Here is a 20,612-nt window from a genome sequence, read left to right as displayed (position 1 = left end):
GCTCTGCTGCCGATATGATGAAAATAAAACTACTTTGACGATTTGACTTCGGCTGCAGGTTTCCCAGAGGATCTATTTTTCCCAGCGGCAGCTCGTAGCTTCTTACCTCATAACCTCCGATGACGTTTATGGCGCCAGAAATCAAGGGTTTAGTGAGGAGCTCGCGTGTGTCAGCTGGTGGATATTTACCCTTATCCGTGTTATGCTGGCGGTACGGTAAATAGCAAGCGTTTTTTTTAGGTGGAATATCGGCTGACTGTCCGTCGTTCATGCTAGTATAAGCTCGTTTAAGAGCCAAGATGGTGATACTACGCAGCAGCGGCAGCGTCGGAGCCGAGCCTGGAGCAACTACTCCGAAAAGGAGGTCGATGGAGTTGGATACGAGCTCCGAGTTTCTGTCGCTGCTTCCCGCATCGCAGAGAAAGTCCGCCCGGCTGACCCGCTCCTCCCGACCCGTGGATGACAGCTTCAGCAGCCCCGAAAACAACACGGCGAATGTGAGATCACACGTCCAGACAGCTGGTTTGATAACAAAATGAGCGTTTGTTTGGTGGATAAGTTGTCTGTGAACGCAACTTTGCTATGCTAGTTTTGCTAGCTTGCTAAGCTAACTAGCAGACTGACTTTATCAGCTTGTGAGCTGCTGACATGATCTGAATGTGCCCCAGCAGTCTCCCATGATGTTTTACTGATACTGACATAGCTGTTACACATTTATTGGTTTTCTGTTTATTAGCCTTTATAATCGTCACTTTCAAAATAACTATAAATGATCCTAATGTATTTTTGTTAAGTATTATGTTCATATTAATATACTATGGTTGTTAGGTAGACGTGTCAGGTGTCAAAATTTACCTGTGTAAACAAGGTGTTTACAGATGATGTATTCCGTTAAAGAGGCTCTCTTCATTCAATAAGTCTCTTAAGAGCTCCATTATTTAGTATCCTTCATCCCAGACCAACACATTACTAAATTTGTGTTTGACAAACACATTTTTCCAGTGAAGCATAATTTTGTGTCAAAGATGACTGCAGCTTTCATTGGGATTAACACTGACAACAGTTAGAAACATGTCTTGTCTCATACATACCTGAAAAACTCTGATGTTCAGTTAACTTGATCATAAACTAGTTGTTAAAATATAATCTGAGATTAATGTGTGAACTCATACCTGAAGCAGGAACAACACCACATCTCGGATAAATAACAAGAATTTCAAAAGAGTAACTGCAGGAACAGAGGTCAGCAGCAGCTCTTATGAGACAAATATGATTACAGACACCAAGGACCACAGAGTTATTGTCTTATTTACTTCAGTGGGAATCAAGACTGTTGGAGGACAGTTGCTGGAACCCATCAGTGTTGTATTTGCATTAAAGTGAATTTTTGGATATATATCTTAAATGATTCATTCCTGACCCCTATTTGAGGTGTGTATGGCATAGAATATTTTATATTTGGAATTTTATTGTAAAATAAAATGCAAAATCCAAGACAGTACGCATTAGGGCATGCATCTGACATATGTGAAGTTACTGATAATGATACATGTGGATATCTCAGTAATTATTGCAGTAACTGGACACTAACTGGATATGGTATGTGTGTCCTGTACACTCCAGTTTTTGCACAGATCTATTAGCTCCAAGCCCAAGATAACTTTAATTCCTGCTCTGTGTGCTGTGAACTATAAACTCTTTGTGACTGTGTCAGGGACATGTGGATATGAAGCAGGAGGAGGGAACTGGTCTCCATCACTCTCTGAGGACCAGAAGACAGAGAGTTAATCTTGAAGTCTCTTTTGCTGAGATGGACCCAAAGACAAGCTCGCCTGTGGATGAAGACAAGGTTGGAGGCTGCTGCACCAGGTAATGAAGGTTCATTCACATTGATAACCATTTGTGAGTGGTGTTGTTTAGCTGGCATGTCTCTGCAAAATTCTGTCAAGGCCATCTCTAATTAGTTTTCTCTCCAAGCTCACCAGTTGTATGCAAAATATTTTTTGTACATGCTAAAGGTCTTTCAAAGTTTTTTATGACATGTTTTTTGATGTATACCTATATTGGTAGCATTATGTCTTTTACCTATATTTTGGGTAAAAACATCCAAAATCAACGTAAACCCTGCAATGGATTTGGATGTCTGTTGCAAAATATGTGATAACTTGTGCGCATTTTTATATTCTAAATGTATAATAAGGTCACTCGATTAACTTTTCATTTTCCTTTTATGTCTTTTCTGTCTTCAGGAAATCCTCCAGACTGCAGAGAGAAGGCAAAGCATCCAGTGGCAAGCAGCAAGCAGGTGCAGTACATTACAGATACGTTTCACAAACATAGAGAAGCTCTTAAGTAATTATTTAAAATTTTTAGAGTGGTTCAGTTCTACAAACGGAGTAACAAATACAAGTTTCTGTTGGCGTCCCAGATGTTCCAGATGAAGTGGAAGGCTCATCTACTCCCAAGAGAAGTCGGTTTAACCTGCAGAGTCGACAAGTGGAAGAAGAGGAGGAGGAGGAAGAGGAAGATCGCTCAGTGCGACGTAGCTCCCGAATCACCAGATACAAACTGGATTCCCGTAAACAGTCTGTGCTCTATGATCGCCTCATCACCAAGTGAGTCCAGAAACAGTGACTCCACTTTCTTTTGCTCCTTCCACTGCTGCTTCAGTAAAGAAAAATTATTTTAAAAAAAAAACATCGGTCATCTCCAGGCGTAAACTAACCGTGACGTCACCCGTTGGTTTCAACGGCGAGAAAATGAAGCCCGGATTTTGCTACTTCCTGGTCGCCGTTTTGGATTTTTTGGAGCCAGTGACGTAAAAAGCGTCATCAAAACAGACTGGACCGGAGAGCAACTAGGGGCAGGATAGGCTGAGAACTCTCTTATCCCGCCCACGTTTTGCCGCAGAGGCTTCTGTTGCTGTCTATCAAGTATAGCCACGCCCCCTGGCTCCGCCAACTTTAACGATTTATTTAAAATTCAGTATTGATTTATTTTAAGATCGGCCACCTGATCTCTCATTTTGACCATGAAAACTAACGGGGAAAAAATCTTGAGCTGTAGAACATCAGTCTATCAAATTTTATTTTTTCCAAAAATGAATTGGGGTCTATGGAGCAAAAGCTTTTTGGAGCCAGCCCTAGCAGACGGTGTGATATTGCAAGTTTTTGACACTTCTGGGTTTGCTTCAATTCTGGAGCCAGATGCCACGTCCATTATATATACAGTCTATGGTCATCTCAGGTATTATTGAACAAATAGACTGACATATTCAATTGACTGTGGGCATGGATGTTAATCTAAAGAGTAATTAGTCTAAGGCTAAACTTTAATGAAAATCTGATAAGTTCTCCCTGTGACTGTCCCTCAGCACTGCCGAAGCTGTTCTCCAAAAGATGGACGACATGCAGAAGATGAGACGCAGACTGAGGAGCAGAGACAGGGATCGAGACGCTAAAGAAGAGGTAATAACCCATGCAGGAAATCACAGTGTTTATGTGGACGATTTTGCAGTTTGATAATGTTTAACAAGCTCTGAATCGGTCAGTTAATCAACTGTTTCCTCTGAGCAGCTGGGCGTGTACGCCAGTGTCAGAATGAGAAGGTCTCTGAGGACAGATGTGGAGAGCAAAGAAACTGAAGAGGAGAACCAAGGTGAGAAGCTTTGAGCTATAGAAATAACTGAAGAAAACTGTATAAAGCCAACTTGTCTCCATTTTTGCGGAGTTTTAGATGCTGAAGGCATTATGTTACTACCAAGTATTCTACAGCCAGGAAAAATACCTGCATGCACAATCATATTACTTCACCTTAAGCTGTAATGGCATTCTTTTAAACTTCAAAAAATAGATATGTTGACATTTTGTTTTAAGAAAATGACTGACAACATTTCAAACATTTTTAGTCATTTAGCAGAATTGATTTTAGTCATCTGCTCTCCAGCACGTCTTTTACAAAATGCTTTGTGTATCATAGAACCACTAGGCAAGCACTTGATAAGCACTTTATTAGTAAGTCGGAGATTTTTGTATTTGTATCCTCAGATGTCAAGTTAAAATATCAGTTGAACTCTTCACCGGTATCAGGATTCTGGTTCATATTTTATCTCTTTTTACTTCATTTGGGTAATTCACAGGAGAGGATGAAGATGATAATGATGATGAAGAGGAGGAAGAAGATGGTGAAGATGACGAGGAGGAAGAAGATGACGAAGATGAGGATGCCGAAGACGAGGAAGAGGAAAACCAGCGGCGCTATGACTTCAGACAGCGAAAGACGGTGGTTCGCTACCAGGCACCGCAAGACGGTCAGAGCCTCTGTCAGAGCTATCAATCAATTCACTGATCAAACTCTGAACTTTGTACTTTGGTATCAACATTGTTTGAGGAGGTTTATTGATTTTCCATCAGAACCCAGAGAGCCCAGGAAGCGCAGCATGTACTTCAAGGGCCACTCATCTCCTACCAGACGCAGGTTCAGATTCAGCTCCACAGCGCCCAGGAGCCCCTACAACAGGAGGAGAACCAGCAGGTTAGTACGGCAGCTCAGCCCCCACACTTTAATCTGATCTTCAGAAACAACACACATTGTTATTTAGAGATTCTGTTTCTCGGCAGCACTTAAGGAGTAGTTTTCCAATTTACTATAAGTAAATGAGTCAGCATAAATGTTCTGACTAACACGCTATGTGGAGCAGAGTCACTGCCACGGTTAAACTTGTGCAAATTGCAAAAGTTACTTTACTACTGAAGCAATCAAGATGCCTTTTAGTGATAACACTGCAACAGATGCATTGTCTACTTACTCACACAGGTTAATGTTTGTAAGATAGAAAATTTTAACTGGTCACTTCCCCGTCAGATAAACAGCCGTTACAGAGTGTTACTTACTCATAGCTCACACATTCATTCAGTCAGTTCACAGAAAGGAGTTTGGACAAAACTTCACTTGAAATTCCTCCTAAAGATTTCTTTGACACTTGCATTTGTGGGTCATGGCATTGTCTCTTTCAATGCATGTTCAATCCATCCCAAAATTGCTCTTTTTCCTCTTTTTTTTCTGATTGTCTTCCTCCCACCCTCAGGAGTAGTTCTGAGAGGTAAGACCTTCATTACTTGTTATTGTCGATGTTTATAGTAGGTCTGTAGTTTGTCTTTGGGGTGCTTTCTGTCTTTGCTAGCACTGTGCTCGTTGGTAGGTGGCAGATTTGAGTTGCACATTTGGTTGTTTATACTACAGTAAGTACTGATATAATGCGCCAAACTTCATTCAGATTTTATTTTTTTTCTGCATTGTTTAACCTTGTTTTAATCAAGTTTGGAATTGATTTATATATTCTCCAATTAGTAGTAAAATTGACTTTTTTTGTGAGAATTTGGTGTATTTTCTTTGCATCCAATCAGGAGCTTCCATAATTTCTCAAACTCAATATTGCACAGTTGATGTATCACACAAAGCCTTTAATTTGACTTTTGTAAGTCAAGTATTTCTTGTGTGTTGTTCAGGTGGTGTGTTACTCAGATGTTGTGCAAGGTGTCGGCGTCATTCAAAGTGGCCTGATGAATCAGCTCATCATGTGTTTGTTGCACATGATGCAAATCAAATATTGTCTTTTCTTCTAAATGTATGCGTTATTACTGTTTTATCAGCAGTCAGTGTTTCTGTATATGAAAAACTGTGATACTTATCACGGTGTGAATGTTGTGTGTCAATTTGTGCATTCATTCCTGTATTGCAGAAAAGGTAGACATGTCGTCCAATCTGTTTAAAATAAAGATGTTTTGCATCTTTTGACCTTACAGAAGAAGGCATGCCATCCACAGCAGTGACTCTACGTCCTCCTCCTCAGACGATGAAAAATTCCAGAGAAGGAGGAGCAAGAACAGGAGCATGTCAGTCAACAGGTGAGAGCATCAGCAGCAGTCGTCACACTGCAAAAGTGCAGGTAGACGGCAGCGGTTTGTCTTCGGTGCATTGTTGCATATGCAAACATACACAGAGCAAGTTTACAGTCTGCAGTTCATTAGTTTATCCTAATTCCTGCAAAAAAAAATGATGAACAACAAGAAGCATAAAGTTTGTGAATTTATCTTTAAAAAAAATGTGTTAATTACTCTTGTGAGCTCACAGATGGAAACGTTATACTCATGAGATTGCAGAGAATTGTGTTAAGAAGATGAGAGAAAAACTACTTAAAACTAGGCTCTGAAACCACAACAATTAAACAGAATTGCATGCAAGTGTAAACTTCAGATAAAAATCTGATTTCCTTGGTGTTGTGTCAGCAACAACTTACGAATACACAAGAGGGCTTAATGATGATTTACCTGTAAAGTGCAACCAGTTTGCTGACTGTTCTTGCTCTGGTTCCACACATGTTCATAAATTCACCAACAGCATCCAAACCTTTTCTGAAAAACACAACAAAACATTCATACAATGAAAACAACATATAATCTGCTTTAAGGGGAAGTGCATGTGTTTTTTTTCTTCTCAGATATTGTTAAAATATGTTGCATTATGTCAAACTCCTCATCCTGTTATGTAATGATGAATTTCTGTGGCAGTATTTACAGACAGAGTGGGACCAATGAGTCAGTGATTACTGACTGAAAGTGATTTTTATGTTTTCCACATTTTTGCTGCAGATGTCTGCCAATGAATCTTGTAAAAGAAGATCTACTGGGAATCCACAAGGACAGGATGAAGATTGGAGCCAGTCTCGCTGATGTGGATCCCATGCACATAGACAAGACAGTAAGCTACATCAATGGATGGGCAGATAGATGCAAGATAATCCCCAGAGTAGTCTATTCAAATTCTGATCTGTACAGTAATGTATACCATCCTGTTTAAAAACAGCGTGGTATCCATGACTGTATAGACCTTCATATGAGGTTGTCCTCCACTCTTAATAAAACATGACACACAAGTATTGTAATAGGAAATGTACTTATCAAGGAGAAATGAGAGGAATCCTAATATCCTGTTGTGCACCTGATTCAGGTGCGATTTGACAGCATTGGAGGTTTGAACAGACACATCTCAGCACTGAAGGAGATGGTGGTGTTTCCTCTCCTTTATCCAGAGGTCTTTGAGAGGTTCAGGATCCAACCACCCAGGTAAAAAATGTGTGTTTGTGAACATGAGGCATTGTTGGGCACGATTTTTAAATCTATGCATTTATATTTTAATTACGGGTTTAGGAAGTATGGATTCATGAACATGGCCTGTTTTATCCAATTTTATTTTTTCCAATTCTAATTTTTGCATTGTCCTGCCCCAGCTTGTTTTATGCACATATAGTGAGAATTAGCATAAATCCATTATATATTTATATATCTGGCATTTTTTTCCTCTAACTTTCTATTTTACAGTGAATGTTTTATTTTTTCCTTTATTTAACGGCTTCTCTCTTGCGTGCTTTTATGTCACTCTTTGCCTCCTGCACTTTCCTATTTTTCTCTGCTTGTTCCATCTCTTCTCAGTCTTACCTCCTTCTAAGGCATTTTCCTGGTTTTGTCTTGTCTTCAGGGGCTGCCTATTTTACGGTCCCCCAGGCACCGGGAAAACCCTCGTAGCCAGAGCACTGGCCAATGAGTGCAGTCAGGGGGAAAGAAAGGTGTCATTCTTTATGAGGAAAGGAGCTGACTGCCTCAGTAAATGGGTGGGAGAATCTGAGAGGCAGTTACGACTGCTGTTTGACCAGGTAAACTAAACTCTGCACCACCATACAGCCCCTTTTTTCAGATGGAGATGTCTTTTTTTTTTTTTTTTTAGTTGCTAGTGTAACAGATTTTTAAAAACATAAACTCCAGGCTTTTAGACAAATTTTTACAGTGATTGCACTTTTTCATTTGAGTGTACCCACATTTTTTATACTAATAATACATTTTAAGCATCACCTTTCAGTCAGTTGCCACGCACATTGGTGATTTAAAAAAAATATTATGTAAATGATTAAAAAACAGAAACAAGTCTAAGTAATTGTTTTCTACATTGTACCTGTTGTCTGTGATATGGATGATTTGGGACTTAAAAGATACTCCTCCTTATCGGTGTTAAAAGCAGTACTAAATATAACATTTCTGACTGCTTTGATTTGCTGATGGCTGACACTGAAATGCTGCCGTCCATGCAAAGAGTTTCTTGGAGACATTGCGTGTTTTTAATATTTCAGTTCGAAGTATTGAAGCTTCTAAAGCATAAGCACGATTCCCATACTTGCTTTTCCTGCAGTCTACAGTTTACTGCTGTTGTCACATACATTAGTAGATGCTACAATTTGCTGGTTGCCCTACATGCTAGCTAGGAGGCTAAACGCAAAACAGTCTTTAGTTTCCACTTAGTTACCTCAGTGTACACAGCTCGAACAGGTGTTTGATGAAAAAGAGTGAAATATGGCATTGTAATGTAATCTTTAGCCAAGCGGCACAAAAAGGGATCAACATCTACTGCATAAGATACACACAGACAGATTTGCACTGGTGCAACCAACACAATGTTTGGTTGTATGCGTGACCAGAATGGTTGTACTGTGGAGACTGCAACACTCAACCTATGTATCATACAGAACATCCCGAATATCCGAATCTTTAATAGGGCCCGAATATTCGGAGGCCAGAAACCACTATTCGGGCCAGCCCTAGAAAGAACTAAGTCTGTTCATTGTAACTATCAGATGTGAGATTATTGCAATCTATAAGTGATTTAAAAAAATTCTTCTGGAATTGTTTCTAGGCGTATCAGATGCGTCCGTCCATCATCTTCTTTGATGAGATTGATGGTTTGGCTCCAGTCAGGTCCAGCCGTCAGGATCAGATCCACAGGTGAGTCTCACTCTAAACTTTCTATCGCACATGTCTGGTGATTAATGCTGGAGTTTGAAATCAGTGCATGTCTTCTTTGTTACGAGGGGATGGTAATCTTTTTTGTCTTTGAAGTTCCATTGTGTCAACCCTCCTGGCTCTGATGGATGGATTAGACAGTAGAGGAGAAGTTGTTGTGATTGGAGCTACAAACAGACTGGACTCCATCGATCCAGCGCTCAGAAGACCAGGACGCTTCGACAGAGAGTTCCTCTTTGGCCTGCCAGACAGAGAGGTGAGAAATATAAATGCTTACCAGGAATCATTAAAGAGAAAATTGACTTGCAGTCAGATTATAGTACATGTTGAAAACTAGTCAATCTGTATAATGTAATGTCATTTACATGTAGTTAGTAATTTTTTCAGTTTCCTGTATGCATAGCAACTTCTTGAGATGTAAACATAGCATTTTCAAAATGCACTAATTTATTTGTAGTGTCAAGTGACATGTTCTTCCATAATGGGACTGGTTATACTGCCATTGTAGTGGATGCTTGTATTGTTGAATGTTTGAAGGTAAGCATCATCATGTGGTTGTATAAAACGAGCAACAACTGAACCTGAAATTCTGTGATTTACTTTTTATGGCAGGCAAGAAAGGACATTCTGAAGATCCACACCAGACAATGGACTCCTCCACCTTCAGACGCTTTTCTGGAGGAACTGGCAGATAAATGTGTTGGTATGTCATATTCAGTGATGCTAAAATACTCTTCAACAACAGCTTGTGAAATATACTGACTTTTAATGATAAAACAACTATTCCAATACTGCATGAAGTTACAGTTCACTTGTCCATAGTGTATAAATGAGTATAAAAATTAAATGCAGACTTTTCTATATCAAGTAAAGTTATGTCACTGGTTTTTATGTAGCACATAAGTTATGTTATGAATTACCCTAATAAGTTTAAATGTTATAATTATGACCTTACAGTATTATTTATCGTGTGACTTTACCTGAATATTTTATATTTAAACTCACCATTTCCCTGGAGAGAGAATAGAAGTCTTCCAGTGACTTAAAACCAAGTTTGTGAACAAACTCCATCCATGAATTTCTGCAGGAACCACATGATGTTTTTACACTTTGGGTTAGGGCTGCACAGTATATCCTTTCAGCATAGACACTGGAATATGTGCGTCTCTTCACAGAAAGTGCCATGTGAAGGAAGTACAGGTTAACATTTATTAATTGTTTCAGTGGGCATTAACGACAGGTTCTTTGTTTTAAAGGTTATTGTGGAGCAGACATCAAGGCGGTGTGTTCAGAGGCGGCCCTGTGTGCGCTGCGGCGTCGCTACCCACAGATCTACTCTTCATCACAGAAGCTTGTGCTGGATGTCAATTCCATTTCCATCACTAACAAAGACTTTTTGTGCGCCATGTCCAAGATGGTGCCAGCTGCCCAGAGGTAATGCATTTGAAGAGTTTATTTGCAAAAACAGATAACTCCGTTTTGATAAATTTTCAGAAAGCTTTTTCTATTATTGTTTACTTCAGATAATATCAATCAAACTGAAGTTGAGTGGATTTGATCCAGTAGAAAAATATATGACAAAATAGAGAAAAAATAAATTACTATTGTTATTATTTTTATCTCAAGAAAACAATAAAAAAATAAGTTTTCTGAACATTTCTAAAATTGAGTTATGTGCTTTTGCAAATTAACTCTTCATTTGTATTTTAAATGTTTGTAATGTCTCTTGTTTTAAACTGATTAGTCTAAACTTTGCTCTGACAGCCTCCAAGCCTGGTTCCTGCTTATTGTTAAATAAATATGGTGCTGACTGTGATTTTATTGTGTTTTTAGGGCAGTAGTGTCTCCAGCCAAAGCCCTGATACCTGCCATCCGCCCTCTGCTGAGTGCTGCGTTGCAGAACATCCTCCACACAGTCAGCAGAGTGTTCCCACATGCTGAGCAGGGCTTAAAGAGGAGGAGAGAACAAGGTGCCGTCCTGCTTCATCTTTGTATCTTGCTTTGTTTTTACATTCATTTATTTTGGGCCTCCTCTGTTCTCCATCATCACGCATCCTCTTGTCGAATATACCAAACTTATTTCCCCTGTGTTTGTAACTAATTACAGAAGACAACACTAGATTGATTATTAATTTTTCAAATTTTATGAGGCATCAGTGGGGCCTGAGTTGTAACCGCTGTCCTACACACGTGGACAAAATTGTTGGTACCCCTCAGTTAAAGAAGGAAAAACCCACAATTCTCACTGAAATCACTTGAAACTCACAAAAGTAACAATAAATAAAAATTTATTGAAAATTAAATAATCAAAAACAGCCATTACTTTTGAATTGTTGATTAACATAATTATTTAAAAAAAACAAACTAATGAAACAGGCCTGGACAAAAATGATGGTACCTCTATAAAAGATTGAAAACTATTTGACCAGAGTGACATGATTAACTCAGGTGTGTCATTTAATTGACATCACAGGTGTTTCCAAACTCATAATCAGTCAGTCTGCCTATTTAAAGGGAGACAAGTAGTCACCCTGCTGTTTGGTGAAAAGGTGTGTACCACACTGAACATGGACAACAGAAAGCGAAGGAGAGAATTGTCCCAGGACATCCGAAAAAAAAATTATAGACAAACATCTTAAAGGTAAAGGCTATAAGACCATCTCTAAACAGCTTGAAGTTCCTGTGACAACAGTGGCTCATATTATTCAGAAGTTCAAGACCCACGGGACAGTAGCCAACCTCCCTGGACGTGGCCGCAAGAGGAAAATTGATGACAAATTGAAGAGACTGATCGTTGGAATTGTATCCAAAGAGCCCAGAGCAACCTCCAAAGAAATTAAAGGTGAACTCCAAGGCCAAGGTACATCAGTGTCAGATCGCACCATTCGTCGTTGTTTGAGCCAAAGTGGACTTCGTGGGAGACGACCAAGGAGGACACCACTGCTGAAAAAAACTCATAAAAAAGCCAGACTGGAATTTGCAAAAAATGCATGTTGACAAGCCACAAAGCTTCTGGGAGAATGTCCTTTGGACAGATGAGACCAAACTGGAGCTTTTTGGTAAGGCACATCAACTCTATGTTCATAGACTCAAAAACCAAGCATACGAAGAAAAGAACACTGTCCCTACGGTGAAACAGGGAGGAGGCTCAGTAATGTTTTGGGGCTGCTTTGCTGCATCTGGCACAGGGTGTCTTGAAAGTGTGCAAGGTACGATGAAATCTGAAGACTATCAAGGCATTCTGGAGAGAAATGTGCTGCCTAGTGTCAGAAAGCTTGGTCTCAGTCGCAGGTCATGGGTCTTCCAACAGGACAACGATCCAAAACACACAGCCAAAAACACCCAAGAATGGCTGAGAGAAAAGCGTTGGACTATTCTAAAGTGGCCTTCTATGAGCCCAGATCTGAATCCCATTGAACATATGTGGAAGGAGCTGAAACATGCCATTTGGAGAAGACACCCATCAAACCTGAGACAACTGGAGCTGTTTGCTCATGAGGAGTGGGCCAAAATACCTGTTGACAGCTGCAGAACGCTCATTGACAAATACAGAAATCGTTTAATTGCAGTGATTGCCTCAAAAGGTTGTGCAACAAAATATTAAGTTATGGGTACCATCTTTTTTGTCCAGCCCTATTTCATTAGTTTGTTTTTTTAATAATTATGTTAATCAACAATTCAAAAGTGATGGCTGATTTTGATTATTTAATTTTCAATAAATTTTTATTTATTGTTACTTTTGTGAGTTTCAAGTGATTTCAGTGAGAATTGTGGGTTTTTCCTTCTTTAACTGAGGGGTACCAACAATTTTGTCCACGTGTGTATGTGTTTGTTTCCAGATCTCCCTGGTGGTGTATCCGAGGATGAACTGATGTTCAGTGACGAAGAAGACTCAGAGATTTCCTCCAGCAAACAGACTTCTCACTCCCAACTTAAAACATCTGCTGCTAATGGTCTCCTTAACCTCAACAGGTAGGTCACTCATTGTTTGAGACAATGATATGAGGGTATTTATTTGTTAAAAGTATAGTTTCAAACTAATTTTAAATAAGGGTCTTGGTATGGGAAAAACTGTGTGTTTGGAGTCTACACTTTGGGTTCTTTGCTTTACATTGTGAGGGATCTGTAGTCAGTGACCTGGATCTTACTGAAGATCATGCAGGCCAATTGATGAATTCTCTGAAACCTCATCATCACCTCACCCAACTCAGTCTCTCTGTCATCTTTACTGTACAGGACTGTGTTAAGCCAGCCGACATCCTACCGTCCCAGACTGCTGCTGGAGGGCAGACCAGGCTCAGGTCAGAGCTCCCACCTGGCTCCTGCCGTTCTTCATGCCCTCGAGAAATTCACTGTATACACACTGGACATGGCCGTGCTGTTTGGAGCCAGTGCAACTGCTCCAGAAGAGACCTGTGCTCAGGTAAAGGCAATCCAGTGAAAAAATATATCACTGGTAAATGAAGACAGTGTAAATATTTAGGAACAAATTCATCTGATGTTGTATTCAGATTGACTCTAGAATGTCTTTGAAATCCAGCTCCTGTAGGTATAAAGGTGATCTCTGCTGTTGCAGCCTTGTCAAATTCAGTGTGTTCTCTTCAGTGGACCTCACTGGCCAAAATGGCTGCCACAGAAACTGTAGTTCATGGGCCCCGCCTCCTTTTATCATGGGCAGTGGGGATAAATATGTGCTACAGACATATTTTTCATCGACCAAAAAAACCATTGTTCTCTAAATCTATATTCATTTTTTTCGTCTTTTAGCCAGTTTAAGTTCTGTTAAAGTACTATGATTTAAATCCAACCAGTGTAATTACTTGCACTGTAAATTAGTGTTCCTGTGTCGTATGTCGTGCAGATTTTTGTTGAAGCCAAGCGGACATCTCCCAGTATCCTTTACATCCCTCACATTGGACAGTGGTGGGAAACTGTGGGTCCTGCCTTAAGAGCTACCTTCCTGAGCCTGCTGAGCTCCATCCCTGCCTTCTCTCCTATACTGCTGCTGGCTACCTGCAACCTCCATTATGACCAACTCAGTATGGAGGTATGGAAAGAAGAGCGATGTACAAGTGTACAGCATTTACAGTTATTGTGTCAGCATTGGCTAATGCAACTCACATGTCAATGCATTAGATTTTTTTGAACATTAAAGGATTCTTGGTCACATACCTGCATTCATTTACAGTAATGACTTTATCTGCCTCCCATCTTCCTCATCGCAGGTGAAGGAGTTGTTTCGTATCGAGTATGGAGAGGTCTTCCATGTCCAGGTCCCCACCAGCCAAGAAAGAAGAGCCTTCTTTGAGGATCTAATCCTCAACCAGGCTGCTAAGGCCCCACCCTCTAGAAAGAAAGCTGGTAAGTAATAGACGACTTTGGGCAACAAAGTACCAGATCCAAGTTGGTTTTGTGGTGCTTTGGTTCCTCTTAAATTCCAGGTGAACATTGTGTTTTGCAGGGTTCATAGTTCTATTTGTGGTAAAAGCAAATTTCTGTGTTGTAATGCTCATAAAAATTCCCTTTTTAATAACAAAAAACAGTAATTGTTGAACTGCATCAAAGAAAAGTGTAATGTAATTTATGTGAGAGTATGTAATGTTTTCTTTACACTAGCACACGTGTGGCAGCACAGCTAGTAGAGATGAGGCTTCACGTATTAGCTAATTGCAGTAAAGCAATTAGTATGATTAATTTGACTGTGCAGAAAGCCTGAAAAATGTTCTGTAAACTTGGTGGATGGATGACAAGATGCTAGTATTTACTTCCAGTTTGAACACAGCAGGCTACAGTACACGTCAGATGGACTATCTTAGAGAATAAATATGGAGAAGAGAAGATGCTGCACACAGAAGGTCTTGTTTCCTTAATGTTGTGAACAAAGGTATTACAGAAAATCTTACACAAAAAGTGCGAGAGAACAACCACTAGCACAGTAGATAAATCAGAATAGATGGATCAATCTGACGTGTCAAAATGGGCTGGTCTAATATAGTAGATGAAGGATACAAGTGGATGTTAACATGATGTATGCAGAGCAAGACAGCAATGTATTTCCCTGTGACATAGTATAAATCTGACCACCCCTCACTTTCCTTAGTGCTCCATGCATTAGAGGTGCTTCCAGTTGCCCCTCCACCTCCTCCACGTCAACTGACCAAAGAGGAAACCCAGCGATTGGAGGAACAGGAGGAAGGCACCCTCAGGGAGCTTCGCCTCTTTTTGCGTGATGTCACCAACCGCCTTTCCCAAGATAAACGGTTCAAAGCTTTTACAAAGCCTGTGGATTTAGAGGAGGTAGCTGCTCGGTTTTCTTCTATTCTCCTTGAACCTGCCTTACTTGTTTCCCATCAGACAGACATTTTTAGATGTTCTAATGCCTTTTCTTTACATCTCAAGTAAGTGGAGTGATGATTATGATGGTCAGAGATGTGAACTACTACAGTCATTTTTGATACAAACACTAGGGGGCAGAGTAGTTACATTTACCTACAGATAGTGACATTGAAGGTATAGCATGCTTAAGTTTTCAGTTAGTATTTAACATTATTCCAGAACAGTTACAAAAATATACACAGCCACTCCTACAAACAAGTCTTTGGGAAGGGGCCACATTGCTGAATTTTGTGCAAATACATATTGGTGTGTGTGTAGCTCAGTCCTGCCATCAGAAAACGCACACACACCTACCACTCTTTATACCTCAGTGACATAAAAGTATATATGTATTGCAGATTTCCAGCACTGAATTCATCTTAGTCAAAAAGAACATTTCCGATTAAAACAATTACATTCTTCTGATCCACTTTTACAAACCATTTTCTGAATAAAGATGTAGGATACAATTCCTCTGGAAATATGGCAATTCAAGAGTAAGATATATTTTAATTGTAACCATTCATAATTCAGATTGAAAATATCTTTTATTCAATTCAAAGTCAATTCAGCAAACCTACATTTTTCATTTTCTGTTGAAGATATCTTAATTTAAGTTTCAACTAGTCAGAATAACAATATAGGTGTCTCAGCCTGAAATTCTGACTGTCAAAATGACTGTCTGTCAAAAGCTTTGAAATGAGTTTTGACCAGGCAAAATGTTGTAGCAGATACTTGTAGTTCATCAGAAGCTGTAGCAAACTTGTCTCTCAGACAGACTGTGGTGCTGGAACTGCATTCATCAAGCCCTTTTACCACCAAGCTGTAGTAAATTCACACCATGAGTCTCTAATGAACAAGGCTCCTTTTCTGCAAAAACGTCATGCTGAAAAGCTCTTTCTGTTTCATGGCATTTTCCAACAATCTCATCTACCACAGCAGCTGCCATTTCTTCCGCTAACACTGTTTAAACGCTTTGCTGAGCCACCATCCAATGGGACTCACATGAGCAGCAACCTGTACAACAAATCAGGCTCGACATTACAATTATTTTGGCTGGTCAAAAATGTACTGCAGATATCTGTACCTGTCATTTTGACTAGTCTGAATGCCTTATAAATGTCATGATGAATGACTCTTAAGAAATAAAACATAATTCTGACTAGTCAAAAATATTACTGCTGATTATCTGTAATTTTAATTCCAGATAGTCAAACTCTGCTATTGAGTGGTAAACTGGCTTGTCATTGACAGCAGAGGAGTTACGCAGCCACTGCCTGTGGGTTTCAGCTCAGAAACATCCCAGACACAACAACAAAGGGTAGTACAGGCAGAGAGCAGATCTTTGCAGATAAATGCACCACCATGCACCTGTAGTTGATCATAACCGATGACTGAAAGTCTGAAAACTCCACGTCTGATGCTCATATCGACAGAGTTTGTGCTCTAAAATCAAGTGTCAAGTTTGATCCCCTCCAGCAACGTTGTTGTACTCAACATTTGTCATATGTTTCAGGTTCCAGATTACGCTGAGGTGATCAAGAAGCCTATGGACCTGTCAACGGTGCTCTCTAAGATAGACCTCCATCAGTATGGTACAGTCAAAGAGTTTCTCGGGGATGTGGACCTCATCTGGCAGAATGCCCTCGAATACAACCCAGACAGAGACCCCTCAGGTACACAGTGAACAACACACACACTATGGGCACAGAGAATATGTACAGTATGCATTTTTACTGTGACTGGTTAGTTTAATTCACTGTGTGTGTGGATGTTTCCCCTAGATCGTCAGATCCGCCACAGAGCATGTGCATTGAAGGACACTGTCCATGCTATTATCAGGGATGAACTGGATGAAGATTTTGAGACGATTTGTGAGGAGATCAAAGTTTCACGCACAACAAGAGGAGGTCAGTGGTCTGTGTTTGTCTCGTGATTATTATTGTCGTGGCCTCGGGAAAAATGAACTTTCACGCTCTCAGTCTGGTTTAGCTCAGTTTCAGAATATTAACCAGTACAGATCATTTTAGTCACCCAAGGGTCTACAAGGCTTTGCTTTCTGTTATTTAGTGGCTTTGGAAATTTCTCAAGGTTTTTGCTTAAGTTCATTTAAGGCGCTCAGCTTTTCATAGATATTACTAAAAGCTTGTACATCTATTAATATTTTCACTTTATGCATGGTTCATTTTGTGATTTAAAGCAAGACTGCACAAACTTCATCTAGTCAATGTCAAAAAGTTCTGTACCTGTGATGTTTCCTTAGGTCACAACAATTTCATGAAGGCACAGAGATTAATATATGCACTGTATATCCTTTCTTCCTTTTCACTGATGACCTCAGGTTGCTCCAATGCCAGGTTTGCTCCCTCCTACTATCACGTCCTTCCAAAACAGCCCAAATCTCCTGCTGAAGCAAAGATCACAGATGCGACGCCACAAAGGGAGCCGGTTGGAAACACGGTTGCAGCTACTCCCACTGCAACTTCTTCCACTGTTACCACACCCAAACACACAGGTAAAAAGTCGAGTAGACGACTGAAAAAAATGAAAATTTATATAATCCAGTTAAAGGACTACAACAAAACACTATTTTATGTTGCCCTTTCAGCCCAGAAGAAGAAACGGCGAAAGAATCGCTGGTCCAATGGCTACCTTGCAAAGAAGAAGTCCTCCTCTCCACATGTGTCCAGAGATGATGCACAGTTAGGGTCAGATGAGGATGAGGAAGATGGAGATGATGAGGATGAGGCTGAGAAAGGAGGAGTAGAGCGTGATGAGGCTGATGGAGCTGAGGCGGATCAGATGGTGGTTGATGCAGAGTCAGGACCTACCGCAGCTCAGGAAGGTAGTTTTGTGGATGCTGTAAGGCAGCAAGACAGTCAGGAGGAGAAGAAGGAGGATGAGGAGAGGAAAGCAGCTGCTGAAAATGTGGTAGTATTATGTGATAAAAAGAAACCGGAAAATGAAAACCAGACACTGAAAGAAAAAGAAAAGATGGACAATGCTGCCACACAGCAGGTAGAGGACAATAACAAGTGTGAAAATAAGAAGCATGAGACTATTTCTGTGAACACTAACAAAGACGGCTCCACCAAGACAGAACGATATACCCAGCAACCTAGAACAGTTGAAACTCTCTTTCTCAATCTGTCAGAAACTCAGATTGAAGAGAGTCTTTCTGTGGGACAGGAAGAAAACAGTCAGGTAGTTACAGTAGAGGAAGAAGGGCTGAACAACCCAACTGAGCCAATGGAGGTGGAAGCAGCAGAAACCTCAACCACAGATGCATCTGCAGCTGCCAGGGGAGAGGATGACACAGGCACAGGTTGGATATTAACAGCCTCACTTTCAAAGCTACTGTTTGATAGAATGACAGACATTTGTTTAAAAATGTGGAAAAAAGAGAAATGCTGACCTTATGTCCTCCAAAACTCTAGCTAAAAAAATGATTAGTGTAGTGCTTGTAGGCTCAGTGAATCTACCAGCAGTCTGTCATCTGTTAGCGTGGTATAAACACTGCGTTTGCCTGTGTGTGTTTTATCTCAGACCGAAACGTGAGGCGAATGACACGGGCTCTAAAAAATGCTGTGCTGCAGCAGCAGATGATCAATGTGGACAAAGCTCTGCAGATCCTGGACCAGGAAACTCCTCCTCTGGTTGTGGACAGAGACAAATTAAAGGTGTGGGATACTCTGTGTGTCTGTGGGCTGACTTGTTTTCAGTGATGTGAAAGTCCTAAAAACTGCAGTGTTTTTTTTGGTCAGTCGTCTTTGTCTACAATGTCGTTTGCATATGATTCCACTCCTTGCTTTGTTTCTCGCCTCATCAGGAGCTGTTTGAGAGGGTAGTATCTAAGACTGACGGTTATGAGGTCTACAAGCTGGAGAAACTCTACGCTCTGCTCTGCCAGAGCATCTACAGACACAGACGAGACTACAACAAAGCTGTGCTAATACAGGTGAGTATCAGACTGTGCTGAAGAACAAAAGTAGACTGTAGGGCTGCTTTTCTGCAGATATTCTTGACTTGTCAAAGAGTGCAGGTATAACTAATAACCACCTATCAGTAAGCCATGTATGTGACAACAATAGCACTGACGGCAGACAGATGAACCTGATAATGTTCATACTCCCTTTTAACGTAGAACAGTTCCTGTGTTAAGTGTTTTTGTTTCATTTGCCTCAATAATTTGTTCCTAATTCACCGTCCTTTTTCCTGTGTTTTTTGTTTTGTTAGGAGTTGGAACAAGAGATTGAAGACTTCTGTTGACTTTTCCACACGAATGTGACCATTTCTAGTAATTTTTCTCATCTCCTGACTGGACTGTGTATATATACAAACAGCGGTTCTATTTTCATAGAAATCTACAGGCCACCTATATTTGTGCATTAGCTACAACTTTGTATTACGTCTTTTCTTCTATTCAATTAAATGACTTTCCTCTAAATGTTAGCGTGCCTTTTTATGAGGTCAAGATTACAGACTGACTAGAGCTGAAGGAGTATGAAATACTGAAGTTTGTGAAGAATTTGATAGGGAGGCCTTTGCCATCACTTTTAGCAAGCCTGGATTCATTTGTCCACTACAGTGTGTTGGTGACATTTGTATTAGAAAGTGCCCTGTTTACTGAAATTCCTGTCTCACTACTATATTTTCTTGAATTTGTTAAAACATGTGCTAATAAAACATTGACTGTGTAAAAGCAAGACTGGTTGAAAAAGTGTCAGCAAAGTCGGAGATGCTAGAATTAATGGATTTCTCCACTAATTTCACACATTTAATGGATGAATGTCTCCATGTCTGCTTCACAATTTGTGAGCATTCTTTTAAATCTGTCTTTTAACCCTAAGACTTTGTGATGGCACAACAAAAATAGATGAAAAGCTGCAGATCTTTTCTGTTTAATAGAAAAGTGCCGCTTCATCTATGATTGACTATTCACAAAAAGATGTTTATGCGTCTGAAAGTTTTCCTCCAGCCATACTGATATTTTTAAGCTGTTGACTAGTAATTTCCACCTTGGCAAAAACAAGTTCAGTTCAGGCATTTGTTGATTCTCTGCATGTACTTGTAGAATTGGAGTTAAATCTGGTAATTGCTAGTTTTCCAGTAGAACTTTTTTGCAAAATCATTGCTCTATGGCTGTGTGCAACACCCACTTTCCATTCAAGCAAGTGGTTACGAGAAAACCACAAGATGTTTACACTGATTTTGGAGCAATAAAAAATGTTATTGTCACTAAAAAGATTTGAGACGGTATAAAATGCAGCTTATATGTAAGCAAAATGTGAACATGTTTTTATTAAAGTGTTAATGATTTAAGCCTAGGTGTAGATTTCTTTGAAACTCTGCACAGACTATTAAAATAAGATGTTCAAACCACTTGAC

The 20,612-nt window shown here is 40.0% G+C and overlaps 1 protein-coding gene and 1 non-coding gene across 3 annotated transcripts; both read left to right on the top strand.

Moving 5' to 3' along the window:
• The first annotated feature begins 45 nt into the window (after nt 1-45).
• On the top strand, nt 46-20,546 carry LOC110948245 (ATPase family AAA domain containing 2). Of its 2 annotated transcripts, XM_022189690.2 has the most exons (30): nt 46-497; nt 1,715-1,869; nt 2,250-2,305; nt 2,429-2,615; nt 3,374-3,467; nt 3,576-3,657; nt 4,139-4,309; nt 4,413-4,533; nt 5,087-5,101; nt 5,805-5,906; nt 6,651-6,759; nt 7,009-7,124; nt 7,537-7,711; nt 8,743-8,831; nt 8,946-9,105; nt 9,462-9,552; nt 10,106-10,283; nt 10,683-10,819; nt 12,689-12,821; nt 13,086-13,272; nt 13,711-13,896; nt 14,075-14,210; nt 14,950-15,146; nt 16,741-16,900; nt 17,009-17,134; nt 17,566-17,739; nt 17,833-18,549; nt 18,771-18,904; nt 19,054-19,182; nt 19,461-20,546. In XM_022189690.2, the coding sequence occupies exons 1-30, from the start codon at nt 300-302 to the stop codon at nt 19,491-19,493; spliced, it is 4,548 nt and encodes a 1,515-aa protein (XP_022045382.2). In that variant the 5' UTR covers nt 46-299; the 3' UTR covers nt 19,494-20,546. The 2 variants fall into 2 exon arrangements, with proteins under 2 accessions (XP_022045382.2, XP_022045383.2); XM_022189691.2 differs by lacking the exon at nt 5,087-5,101.
• Nucleotides 13,421-13,555, top strand: LOC127536615 (small nucleolar RNA SNORA5). Its single transcript, XR_007945709.1, has one exon. It is a non-coding gene; the product is annotated as a small nucleolar RNA SNORA5 (small nucleolar RNA).
• Nucleotides 20,547-20,612: the final 66 nt, after the last annotated feature.

Source organism: Acanthochromis polyacanthus, chromosome 12 (assembly GCF_021347895.1).
Source record: "Acanthochromis polyacanthus isolate Apoly-LR-REF ecotype Palm Island chromosome 12, KAUST_Apoly_ChrSc, whole genome shotgun sequence".
In the NCBI taxonomy this organism is placed as follows: Eukaryota; Metazoa; Chordata; class Actinopteri; family Pomacentridae; genus Acanthochromis; species Acanthochromis polyacanthus.
The sequence above is the reverse complement of the archived record's forward strand: the minus strand, read 5'-3'. Positions and strand labels throughout refer to the sequence as shown.

Coding starts and splice junctions, on each gene's coding strand:
- LOC110948245 (XM_022189690.2), top strand. CDS start 300: ATGGTGATACTACGCAGCAGCGGCAGCGTCGGAGCCGAGCCTGGAGCA. Junction 3,658..4,138: donor AACTGAAGAGGAGAACCAAG/GTGAGAAGCTTT, acceptor GGTAATTCACAG/GAGAGGATGAAGATGATAAT. Junction 9,106..9,461: donor TTGGCCTGCCAGACAGAGAG/GTGAGAAATATA, acceptor TTTTTATGGCAG/GCAAGAAAGGACATTCTGAA.